The 12920-nt window shown below is 37.5% G+C and overlaps 1 protein-coding gene across 1 annotated transcript in view; it reads left to right on the top strand.

Annotated features, from left to right (window-relative positions):
* Positions 1–10358, top strand: part of LOC107722763 (pleckstrin homology-like domain family B member 1) — a 32602-nt gene extending 22244 nt beyond the window's left edge. Inside the window, exons 12-22 of the mRNA XM_016531230.1 lie at positions 641–727; positions 3650–3769; positions 4075–4233; positions 4466–4609; positions 4959–5054; positions 5436–5505; positions 5603–5846; positions 7105–7195; positions 7512–7658; positions 9599–9818; positions 10351–10358. Of these exons, the coding sequence (XP_016386716.1) occupies positions 641–727; positions 3650–3769; positions 4075–4233; positions 4466–4609; positions 4959–5054; positions 5436–5505; positions 5603–5846; positions 7105–7195; positions 7512–7658; positions 9599–9818; positions 10351–10358 (1386 nt within the window). The remainder of the gene's footprint in view (positions 1–640; positions 728–3649; positions 3770–4074; positions 4234–4465; positions 4610–4958; positions 5055–5435; positions 5506–5602; positions 5847–7104; positions 7196–7511; positions 7659–9598; positions 9819–10350) is intronic.
* Positions 10359–12920: the final 2562 nt, after the last annotated feature.

Genomic DNA, 12920 nt, shown 5'->3' with positions numbered 1-12920 from the left:
TTGTGAATCATTATCGCATGTATATGTTTATTTTCTTTTTTTAACTTTGTAATGTTTAATAAAAATGTCAATCTTCCAGTGAAATGACAGACTTCTCTCTGGTGACTTATGCTGGACATCTCCAATTATTTAGTCCGCTTAAACCCTGCCTCTCCACAACTGACTTCAAGTGTGCATTATATTTGAGTGCAATGGCCACAATTCATAATCCATTTAACCGATTGATACAACTATATTTTTTACACTCGGATGTACGTCATCATGATATGGAATAAAAGATTTGTCACTTTTCCGTTACACTGCGACTTTCACTTTCAATATCTTATCAATATCATATGGCAACAAAATGTTGCCATTTTAGTGTGAAAAAATTGGTTACTTTTTTGTATAACAGTGTTATTTTTACAAAATACATCATGATACAACTTCAATTTTAGCTGTAAAGTAGCTGTAGTGTCAATAGTGTCCTTCAGCTCAATTTAGTTCGGCGTTGATTCAATTAATTTTTTTCCAGTTATATCTAATTTTACAACTTCATTGCCATGACAATGTAACCCCATAAAAACCGTAACACTAAAAATGATTGAACCTGGAATATTCCTTTAATGGTAAATTGACCCTGCATATTTTTCTCTTTAAGGAAAAGGAGAGACTGTCTGCCTTGGAGAAGAGATACCAGAGCCTGACTGGTGGAAAGACTTTCTCCAAGCCTGCCAGCACAAAGGAGGTAAGAGCATTCAACAGCCATGACTTGTACAAATGGGTAATTGGCCTGTTTTTGGTTGGCAAGCAAACTACTTTTTTACTCTAAGCTGGTGAAACAGGCTGTATACAGAAGCCTTGTGATCTAAACTCGTAGAATCATTATAATTCATGAGATATCTGTGCTGTTTCTCAGTATTTAGTGCATTGGTTTGGAATAAACGTATCGTTGTGTACAACTTGATGGTGGTGTCCATGGGGAAACACTCAACTCCCGCTTAGCAGTGATGAGCAAGTTTTTTTCTAGGTTATCGCAATCGGCGATAAGCTTCATGTCGATGCCTCTTTGATCAGCCATAAAATATGTAGAGGGAATTTGAAGAAGTTTGATAAGACAAATAATGGTATAAAAATGTTCTTTGGCATGGTTTGTGCAACACTGTCTGTGCGGTGGTGTCTGACTTTGGTGTTTATATTAAAAACAGGAAGTGCTTTACATCAGTGAACCTGATCTTTTAGATGAACTCCCTACCCAGAATTCTCTGCTCCCCTCATCTTGTTGTCAAAGATCCACCCCTCGGATATATTCTAACAGGCCACAGGAGGTAAAAGCATGACCCCAGGACAGCTGTGAGGGATGTACAAACTAACAAAACCATTATGTCATTCACACTTACGCGCTTGTGCAGTTCAGTCATTTCACCCTTCATAAGGAACATGTGGCTGATGAGTGGGGATGGGAATTGTAAAGAATTGAATGATTATGGTTCCTTAATGGTCCCACTAACGATTTTGTTAGTACTAAAAGAAATGCAATTTCATTACCAAATGATAAGATGGTTTCGATAATAACAGCAACAGTACTAAAGACTAATTTAATTGATTTATTTTTGTGAAATACAACAAAACGAAAACGTCTAGTTTGTCTTTACCTTCAGTCATATGAACAACCAATCAGTAACCACACTGATTTGTAATGTGCTTGATTCATTAAAATTAATGACTTGGAGTTGTTTGTTTGGCGCTTTCAGATAAGTAGTAGTGTTGTGGCATCATTGAATAAGTATTGCAGAAAATATATTTCACCCACATGCATGTGTAAGACCCATTAGAGCAGTGTTTCTCAACCCTGGTCCTGGGCGCCCCCCAGCACTGCACATTTTGTGTGTCTCCCTTATCAAACACACCTGTTTCAACTCATTAGCTCATTAAAAGAAACTCCAGGACCTGAAATGGGTGTCGGATAAGGGAGACATACAAAATGTGCAGTGTTGGGGGGCGCTCAGGACCAGGGTTGAGAAACACTGCATTAGAGGAAGCTAATGATAGTGTATGTTTTTTTTTTTTAATATATTGAAGCCACTCTAATGGTGCTTTCACACTAGCACTTTTAGGGTGCGCACCCGGGTTCGATTGACGTCAGAGTTCGTTTCGTTTGGATGATGTGAACGCTGTCTTCCGAACTCGGGTGCGCACCCACGAACTGTACCCGAGTCCGCTTAAAAAGGGTGGTCTGCAATCGTACCAAATCACGGAAGTGAACTGCTACAAATGACGTATTATTTGATAAAAATGTGTGTTTGTGTGTGTTTCACTCACTTTCCTGAGGAGCGTGACTGACGCGCTGCAAGCAGAGAGCTGTATATCTCATTTCTGTTCACCTTCAGAGTACTTCAGAGCATTTGCAGTACATTCGTAAGGCAGACGTAAGTGCCGTTATGTACTGAAGCTTTGGAAACAAAACCAACGGTTCAAAAACATAAATATAAAATTGAAGAGAGCCTTGCTACGCATTTTGCCGTCTGCTCCTGCGCCATCGTTACTAAGCAACGGGGTAAACAGCTGCTGGCTTGATGACGCAAACGAACTACGGTTCGGACCCAAATAATATAATGTGAACACAGTCCAGCGGGGGAAGGGGAAGGGGGGAGCAATCGAACTCGGGTTCGGCCCAAGCAATCGAACCAAGTGTGAAAGCACCCAATAAGAATGTACTGATATGTAGTACTGATTTGTATATTTTAATGTTTTTGAAAGAAGTCTTTGCTCACCAAGGTGCTGCAATTATTTGATCAAAAATATAGTAAACCAATAATATTGTGAAATATTATTATAGTTCAAAATAACTGTCTTTCACCAGTCTTCAGTGTCACTTGATCTTTCAGAAATCATTCTAATGTGCTAAATTGGTGCTGAAGAAAGATTTCTTATTACCGTATTGGCCCGAATATAAGACGACCGCGTTTTTTCAGATGTATTTCGAAGAAAAAAATATCGCCTTATATTCGGGACAATACGGTATTATTGATGTTGCAAACAGTTGTTCAAAAGAACAGCATTTATTTGAGATATACATTTTTGTAGTAATGCAAATGTCTCGACTGCCACTTTGGATCAATTTAATGCATCCTCACTGAATAAAAGTTAATTTCTTTCAAGAAAAAAAATTTCTTAACTGACCCCAAACTTTTGAATGGTAGTGTAAATAGACAAATGGGTGGTCACTGTAGTTTGCATATGTTATTTGAGTCTTTTTGAGCATTCACCAGTTGTACTGGCCACAGTTGCAGTGTTAGTAACAGGTTTTCAGTGTTTTTTTTTTGTTTAGTTTTTTTTCATTTTGTGTGAGACTTCAATATGCACATATTGTGAGTGTTGTTTGCCTCAATCTAGCATGTCGTCTGTTATGTTCAGGCCTTTCATGATTGGAATGGTCATATATCATATTACTGGGATATGGTGGACGTTGACATTCTGTATCACACATGCTGCATGTGTGTACATTGGATATTTTGAAGTGCGTGGCATGTTTTGATGTGTTGGGAGTAAGCATGCTTTTTCCAGTGGGTGCATAAAGATTTCTGGTACAGTTCTTTATGTGTCGTTTGAGATATGAACTGATGTCCTTTGTGGATGTGTGTATGGATGGATGAATGTGTGTGCTCAGGAGTACCTCAAACTCTCTGATGTATATAAGATGTATGGGAACGGATGTATCCCCGCCCAGACTGCCTTCCCTAACGCTCTTTGTCTACCGCTAGCTGTAACATCAGACACACCTCGTGAGGTATGACTCCTCCACTCACTCTTTCATCCATGACAGAATCTTTTTCCTTGCCTCACCACCTCCCGTTTCTCTTTCCAATGCCATTTATTCCTAGTTTGTGGCTTTTCTTTTTATGATGCTGTCAGAATAACCCACTGGCTGTCTTCTCTTGAAACTGTTATTTTTCATATCTTCCCAACTCTGTTTCCAGCTGTCTTTGTTGTTGTTGTATCATCTGCCTTTGCTATGCCAGCTTTATGCTTTTGTATACCTAAAATGCCCTCATTACATTTTGTGTTTGTGTGTGATGGTTTGATTGTATCAAGGAGTATGTGACAGTCAGTCAGTTAAACCAGCTTTTCGGGATGCCCAAAGTTGACCCCTCCCCCACATCTTCAGTCCAGTCATTCCAAGCTATTGTCGCTGACCCTGTCCACTCCAGCCACACATCCCAGTGTGGCTCCACCCAGTCACTTCATGTTGAGGTGTGTATTTCCTGTTGTCGAGGTGTTCAACAGATCTGGCTTGTTCTTTTTGAATGTTTGAATAATGTGGGATTCCAAGCTTTTTAGTTCTGTGGTTTTATGAGATATACTTTTAATTTTCTGATCTAAATACCACTCCATACTTTCAATGCATGTATCTCTTCTTTCCTTGTTGTATCAATTTTTCCTCTCTTTTCTCATCCATCCTCCCTTTACCTGGACTGCACTTCAGACCCAGCCTGCATGGATTAGGCTTTCAATCCCCAGGTTAGATTCAGAGCACTGGTACCAGGAAATTATGGCAGCTGGGGAGCCCAGTCATGCCTCTCCTCCCCCTCTGCCAGCTAAGTGTATCTCCTCACGTAAACCTATGCAGGTAAACTCTCATCATTTGTCTGTCTTCTCTTCTGCTTGCATCCTTTATCTTTTGTCTGTCCTTAAGTTATCTGTCCTTAGTGTACCTTGTGTTTTGAATCTCGCAGGAAATAATTGCCACTTTTTTTTAAATAAAAAATGACATGATATTTGTCACATACATGGTTATATAGAGAATATATGACCAGCAGTGAAATGTAAGTACTTGAGGTTCCGGTCTTTGTTGCGGGGTTTGGTTGTTTTGGTGTGGTCTTCTTCCTTGCTGTGGGGGCAAGTTGCCATAGTTGTCATTTTGGATGGAGAGTATGAATAAATGAGGGATGAATAACACTGAGATGTTTTGTTGTCAGATCTATAAGCAGGACGGTGAGCTGGGACAGACTAATGGCACCTTTACACCCCCGCCTTCCAGCATGACTACATCAGGAAGAAACACACCCACCAAAGTAAGACCGTTTAAACAATAACCTCTGACCATCAAAAACTCTCTTTTTTTTGTTGTAAAGAGGCCACAATATACAGTCTGCATTTTTGAAAACAACTTTTGCAGGGCTGAAGTATAGAGAGCAAAAGTAGAAGTATTTTTCCCTTAGAAAAAAATCCCTGATTAAAAAGAGTTATTAGCGATGAACCAATCCAACCAGCAATGAGGTGAATCACAACATTGTAGACCTTACAGTATTTGAAAACTGGACAAAACACCAAGGTACAAGACTTGATTTGAATAGGTTCAACTACAAAAAAAACCCCCACTGTTGCTCAATTATAACTGTGCAAATGTTTTCAAATGTGTCACTTTTTATGTATCTCTTCTTTTATATCTTCAGAGTCTCCCAGATCTGTCTCCTGCTTATTTGGATTTAGACTCCAAGAGACAGTTGGATCAACAGGGCAGAGGTAGCCCATCATTTATTATTATTATTAGTTTGTAAACAGTGTGTGTTGAATAATTCAAGTTGCAGCACCATGATCTTCTCTGGATGTATTTTTCTAGGGCTCTATACATGTGATGATTCCAGAATCAGGCCTACGGATCCTAAACAGAGCCACTGGGGGGCACCACAGGGCTCTCACTCCCCTTTCCCACCTTCAGGTGCTCCCATGGTACACCACTCCATTCTGCACCACCAAGCACCCCCAGCTGGAGAGTCAACGTATGACACTCTGAGTTTGGAGAGCTCTGACAGCGTGGAGACCAGCGTATCTACCGGCAACAACTCTGCCTGTTCACCTGAAAGGTGAGGCACAGTTGTCAAGGGAACCCTTCTGCTTCCATTCCCCTGACAACGGGTCACGCTGCCCAATTTCCACATAAATGTTTTTTTTTTTTTCATCCTTTTCCCAGAATAGTTCCTGGGTTGTTTCCATGACAACACATACATCCATACAAAGAGACATGCTATTCTCGTCTTCAAAGTTTGGTCTTGTCCCGAGGCAGAACGAGCACAGAATGTCATTTTTAAGTATGCGCTCCTTGGAGCCAGGGAGGCTTCAGGTGTTTTTTATCAGATGCTGAAGTCATGAAAAGACATTCTCTTGATGTTGCCCTACTTTTCAGCATCGATAGTCTGGACAAGAATCTTTGACCACGAATTCTTACATTTCGGTTAGATGTTTCAGCAGTTTTAAACTCCTACAGCCCTCCTCACCCTCGATCAACATTTTCCTTTGAGCTGGTAAAGGAGCCCCATCAAAAAAGCATGTAGGTCCTCACTTAAAAGTGAAACAGAAAAAATCACATACTCCTAACCCAGCAGGAAGGAGCATGATGCACATGATTTTTAGCATCTTGCTACTTTATCAAGGTGTAGTTTTTAAAAAGTCATATTTTACCAAATGCAAATATGTGTATAAATGATTTCTGCAGTTTTAACCAAACTAACTGTGCTACATTAAATACACAATGCTGTTCAAAAGGGACAGTAAACACTTTTAAATAGATAGAAAAAAATCTTCTGTACTTCCAATTCATCAAAAATATCCTGAAAAAAATCTATCACAATTTTCACAAAAATATTAAGCGGCACTGTTTTCAACATTGATAATAATAAGATATCTTACTTGAACACTAAATCAGCATATTAGAAAGGAGGATCATGTGACACTGAATATTGGAGTAATGACTCCTGAAAATTCAGCTGTCATCACAGGAACAAATTACATTTGAAAATATATATAAAATATAAATAGAAAAGTTATTTTCAATTATTATACTATTACACAAATGTACTGTTTTAGTGTATGTTTAATAAAATAAATGCAATCTTGGTGAGCATAAGAGAATTTTTGAAAACATAAAAAAACGTAATAACCCCTAACTTCTAAATGGTAGTGTATATAATGCTTAACAATTATATGTTTTTAAAATTATTATAATTTAATTATAATTTTTCAGTGTATGTATTAGATAATTGAAGGCAGAAATAAGCTGCCCAATGTCGTCTTCAGTCAATGGAAGCACCACAGCAACAGTATCAGTATCTGTTTCTCCCTTAGCAGCAATGGGCTGGCAGGACTGAGGCTGGAGGAGATGGAAAAGATGTTGAAGGAGGCCCAGCAGGAGAAAGCCAGACTGGTGGAGAGTCGAGTGAGTACCATTAATCTTTAATTGTCTGTTAAATATAATCTATCCCTCTCCCTGTCTCTCATATAAAAGAGATCTTTTTCATGAATTTAAAAAGGAAGCCCCTGGTCCCTTTACTGCATTAAAGATTGTTTCTTACCTACAAAGAGTGATATCATTATTACGAGAAAGTTTCTCATTATAACGAGATACTAAGTTATAATTTTGAGAAAGTTTCTCATTATTATGACTTACAGAATTATATTTTTTTATTCAGTGGCGGAAACGGGCTTCCATACCTCTGTGTCTTAATCTGTCTGTCTGTTATTTTTTGTGTCAGGAGAGGGAAGTCCAGGCACGAAAGCAGCTGCTGGAGGCTGAGAGAAGGCGGCGAGAGGAGGTGGAGAGGAGGCTGCAAGATGAGACTGCGCACAGGCAGAGACTTGTGGAGGAAGAGGTCAAGCTGAGAGAGAAACAGTGTTCCCAGGTCAGTACCTCTGGTGAACACCTCAATGAACTGCTCTCAAATCAGCAATACAGATAGTCGCCCAGTCTTTTATTAGGTAGACATAAAATCCTCACATTTTCCAGTGAGATAAAAGGGACAGTACATTTGGCTTGCATTAATAGATATTAATATTAATAATCATAATGCTTTATTGAGCAGTAGTTCATGCACATTCATATGCATATATGAATGAATGTATATTTGGGTCAGTGATGTGGTGATAAGGTTATTCAAAAATACATCAAAAATACAATTAAAACGAAGAAATTACTTGAATACACCTCTTATAAGTGATTTTGATATTTAATTATTTATTTTTATATTATTTTTTATTATATTTATGTTTTTATATTATTTAATTTATGCTATTATTTCATATAATCTTTTAAAAAAATGAGTCTAGGTTTCTGCCACTGGAAGCACCGCAGCAACAGTAACCGTTTGTTTCTCCCTTAGCAGCAATGGGCTGGCAGGACTGAGGCTGGAGGAGATGGAGAAGATGTTGAAGGAGGCCCAGCAGGAGAAAGCCAGACTGGTGGAGAGTCGAGTGAGTACCATTAATCTTTAATTGTCTGTTAAATATAATCTATCCCTCTCCCTGTCTCTCATATAAAAGAGATCTTTTTCATGAATTTAAAAAGGAAGCCCCTGGTCCCTTTACTGCATTAAAGATTGTTTCTTACCTACAAAGAGTGATAGACATGAAAGGCATTTTTTCCCCCTATAGTCTTCTCACAGTAGATTTGAAGCCCCTCTGTATGGAAGCCCGTTTCCGCCACTGAATAAAAAATATAATTCTGTAAGTCATAATAATGAGAAACTTTCTCGAAATAATGACTTAGTATCTCGTTATAATGAGAAACTTTCTCGTAATAATGACTTAGTATACAATTAAAACGAAGAAATTACTTGAATACACCTCTTATAAGTGATTTTGATATTTAATTATTTATTTTTATATTATTTTTTATTATATTTATGTTTTTATATTATTTAATTTATGCTATTATTTCATATAATCTTTAAAAAAAATGAGTCTAGGTCTAACTGTCCAGCAATTGTAAAAAAAATTAAAAAATAAATAATAATAATTAAAAGGCTTCATGAAAAGAAATGTTGGCATAAGTAGTGTGACATTTTATTATTATTTTAAAAAATAAGCAGTGAAGCAATTTTGGATTTTGATTCAGTAGTATTTAAAGAACTTTCTGTCAAATCAAAATCAGTGTGGTATAAACAACATGCAGAAACCCGGAAAATAGATTGGACCCCTTTAGTTTATTACATTTCTAACTAGTTGAATAAACATTAACTAAAATGTTTAGCATAATATAATGTGAATATAAAATGTAACACCATGTTAGTGTTAAAAATAGAAGTGTTTGAAACACACACAGCTGAACAGACAGTCTCACTGTCTGCTTACAACTCTGAACACAGCAGTGTGCTTTGCTGGTGCTGCTCCGAGGTCAGCGAATGTTTTGAGTTGCTCTTTAAAAGTCTTTATGAGGTCACTGGCTCAGCTTGACTGGACCAGACGGGAGGCATGAATGCACAGAGAGCAGCTCCGCACAGCAGGTGGATGAGAGGAGACACGCAGACAGATGGTGAGAGGGAGACAGCAGAAAGAAGATAAGATGGGAGGAAGAGGAGGGGTGTAAGGAAGGGCAGGGCAGTAGGACACCAATGTTTTAAACACCGTTAAGTGACATAACCAAAACAATGGAATCAACCTGTGATTTTTCACTGCTGTATGAATTGACATTTTTCTAACACGTTTTCTCTTCTTAAATGTAATCACAGCATCAAAATTATCATGTAATATTTCCATCAAATATATTGTTATTATGTGTACCTGAACAAGTCAATTTTATGGAAATATCTGAGACAGTAGCTAATCTGAGCGCTGCCCTCCTCAGGCTCGGCCAATGACGCGCTATCTGCCTATTCGAAAAGAGGAGTTTGACCTGCGTTCTCATGTGGAGTCATCAGGCCACTGCGTGGACACATGTGCATATGTCATTGTTACAGAGAAAATGTGCAAGGGCCATCTTGTGAAGATGGGCGGCAAGATCAAATCCTGGAAGAAACGCTGGTTTGTGTTTGATCGACTTCAAAGGACCTTCTCTTATTACGTAGGTAAGTAAGGTAATTTTGTATTTATTCCTGATTAAATGGTCAGCAAATGTTAATGATTTCTTTTTTTGTAACCTAAACTACAACGTAACATTAATGTAGACCTACATACCGGTATCTAAATATGATTTCATATATTTTATGCTATATAGACCTACCACGTTACCCTCCACTGGATGTAGAATGAGCAGCATTAAACTACATTTTGGCATTTTACAATACTTATGTGGATATTTTGGATGAAAGTAACTCAAAAGTAACTCAAAAGTAGTGTAATGCATTACAATTCAGAGACAGTAATATTGTAATGTAACTAATTACTTTCAAAAGACAGTAACTAGTAATATATAATGTATTACATTTTGGAAGTAACTTGCCCAACACTGTTTATCATACAAGATTATTTGGTGGGGGAACATTGCAGTAAATATTTTTGTCTTCAAGATCTTGGTACTTTTGTACCGACAGGTTTTGTCTTGCCAAAGCTTCACCCATGTTGATATGTATACTCTGACTTGCACATCTTTTATTTCAGGGTTTTAAAATGTGCATTTATGATTTATAATCAGATATGTTGTGTATTGTGCTATTCAGATTATTGATATCCTCTTGAACATCCTCTAAGTTAATGAGAAGAACAGTGTGAACTTTTGATAATTCAGTGTTATAACACTAACAATGTATTTCTCTAAATATTAACTTTTTTCATTTGACAGAAACAAGTAGCATATACTCTGAAGCAAATAAAAAAAGTCTTCATGTTTTCATATAGGGGAGAGCAGAGCAAGTTGTCACACCTTTTACTCCAATGAATATTTCTCAGGTATTGAGTCAATTTTTGCATATAGACACAAACGCTAAAGTCATGACTGCAAAATGTTTGGCCATTTCCACCTTTATTTCCATTAGTTACTAAATTAATGAACATGCAAAAGGGAAAAGGTAACATACAAAAAAAGAAAAGATAGATTCAAGATCTTGGTACTTTTGTACCGACAGGTTTTGTCTTGCCAAAGCTTCACCCATGTTGATATGTATACTCTGACTTGCACATCTTTTATTTCAGGGTTTTAAAATGTGCATTTATGATTTATAATCAGATATGTTGTGTATTGTGCTATTCAGATTATTGATATCCTCTTGAACATCCTCTAAGTTAATGAGAAGAACAGTGTGAACTTTTGATAATTCAGTGTTATAACACTAACAATGTATTTCTCTAAATATTAACTTTTTTCATTTGACAGAAACAAGTAGCATATACTCTGAAGCAAATAAAAAAAGTCTAACAAAATGTATGGTTTTCATGTGCTCATATAGGGGAGAGCAGAGCAAGTTGTCACACCTTTTACTCCAATGAATATTTCTCAGGTATTGAGTCAATTTTTGCATATAGACACAAACGCTAAAGTCATGACTGCAAAATGTTTGGCCATTTCCACCTTTATTTCCATTAGTTACTAAATTAATGAACATGCAAAAGGGAAAAGGTAACATACAAAAAAAGAAAAGATAGAAAAATATTGGTTTTGGACAACAAATATTGTAATTATTAAATTGTATACGTGTATATAACTGCATTATTACATAGTTGACTCATATCTGAATGTATCTCAGTGTGGTTTTATTTTGTTCATTTGTTTACCAAGCAATATGTTTTTTTTTACATTTTAAAAAATGGTTTGGATAATTCATCAACATTTTTTAACTCAAAATGTTATAGTTCTTGAGATATAACCTTTGTGACAACTTCCCTGTGTTATAACAAGCTCTGGTCTCCCTTAACAAATCATGTAGGCTATATACGGTTCCCAGATAAAAATATAACACAATATATAATCATATTGGTATAACCACCTTGATCCATGCATTTAAATGATCCACAAAATAAGATCCTCTCACTATAGCTTGTACCTAAAATGTTGATATCACTCACATTGCACAAACCATTATGCCATAGCCAGTGCCATATTTGCCTAACAGACAAAACCGGCAAATCAAATTTATGACACCAGGAGGTCAGTTCCGCATGCATGTACTGTCAGTAATGTGGGGTTCAGTTATTAATGACTCTTCGCTGTAACCGCAGAACACACTTAAACCAGGCATCAGTTACAACTGTATCTGAATGGACAGGGAATTTCCCAAGACAGTCCCACAGTATAAACAAAGTTTAAAGATGGAACAATTTGAAATTTTTTTTTAACTTTGACAAAGAAACCATTCCAGTTTAAAACTCTGTTTGTATTTCTCTGTTTGAGGAATTATGTCTGGAGAATAAACTGAACGCTCGCTCGTCAAGCGGTTGGTTTCCCCCGTATGTCCGGTAGAGGGCGCAACTCGTCACGTTTCACCGCTTCAGCGCGTGTTTTCATGCTCCAGATGCGAGGGCTGGATCTGCGTTCCGCTCTGTGTTCTGCTGAGGCCCCGGGGCCCTGAGCTTGTTTTCTTCTCTGCCTCGCACCCATTCATTACCATAACAGTTAAATGCAACTACAAATGTCATCAGCGTTATAATGATGCCATCTGTCTCCACCAGCAGAGGCTCACCAATTAATTTATCACTTGATGCTAATTCATCTCATTTTAAAATTAAGCAACATAAAAGCAAAAGGAACCAACCTAATAAAGATAATATATGCAAAGAACGGCACGCTAATTTTTAACAACACATTTAATTCAAAAATGTAACGTGTAAACAAACAACAAAGACGCTAATTAAACCTATAAGGTCTTTGAGTTTCAAAGAGCAGTTGAAGTCTCGCATATCAAAGCAAGAGGGGAAGGTTTGTGCCATAAAATCACTAGGGACTGAGCTGACATGATCAACTGTTGAGCCGGTGGTGAAGATCAACTCGGAAACATTTGAGGGGAGCCACTCGGGAATCGAGAGCCCTCCACTTTGAAGCCGTGATCAACCGACCTAATCCAGCCATGAGAACCGCGAGCATCTTCACACAGAAACTCAGACACACTGGAGCTTTCGGTGTTTACAAATGCAAATTCACATAAACGTCAATAATATCCATTCAGAAAAAAACAAGAATACACGAAGGGTGGAGGGGAGGGGGGAAATACCAACTCGAAAAACTCCTTGAGTTTGTC

This window comes from Sinocyclocheilus rhinocerous, unplaced genomic scaffold (assembly GCF_001515625.1).
Source record: "Sinocyclocheilus rhinocerous isolate Xijiao unplaced genomic scaffold, SAMN03320098_v1.1 scaffold544, whole genome shotgun sequence".
Classification (NCBI taxonomy): Eukaryota; Metazoa; Chordata; class Actinopteri; order Cypriniformes; family Cyprinidae; genus Sinocyclocheilus; species Sinocyclocheilus rhinocerous.
The sequence above is the reverse complement of the archived record's forward strand: the minus strand, read 5'-3'. Positions and strand labels throughout refer to the sequence as shown.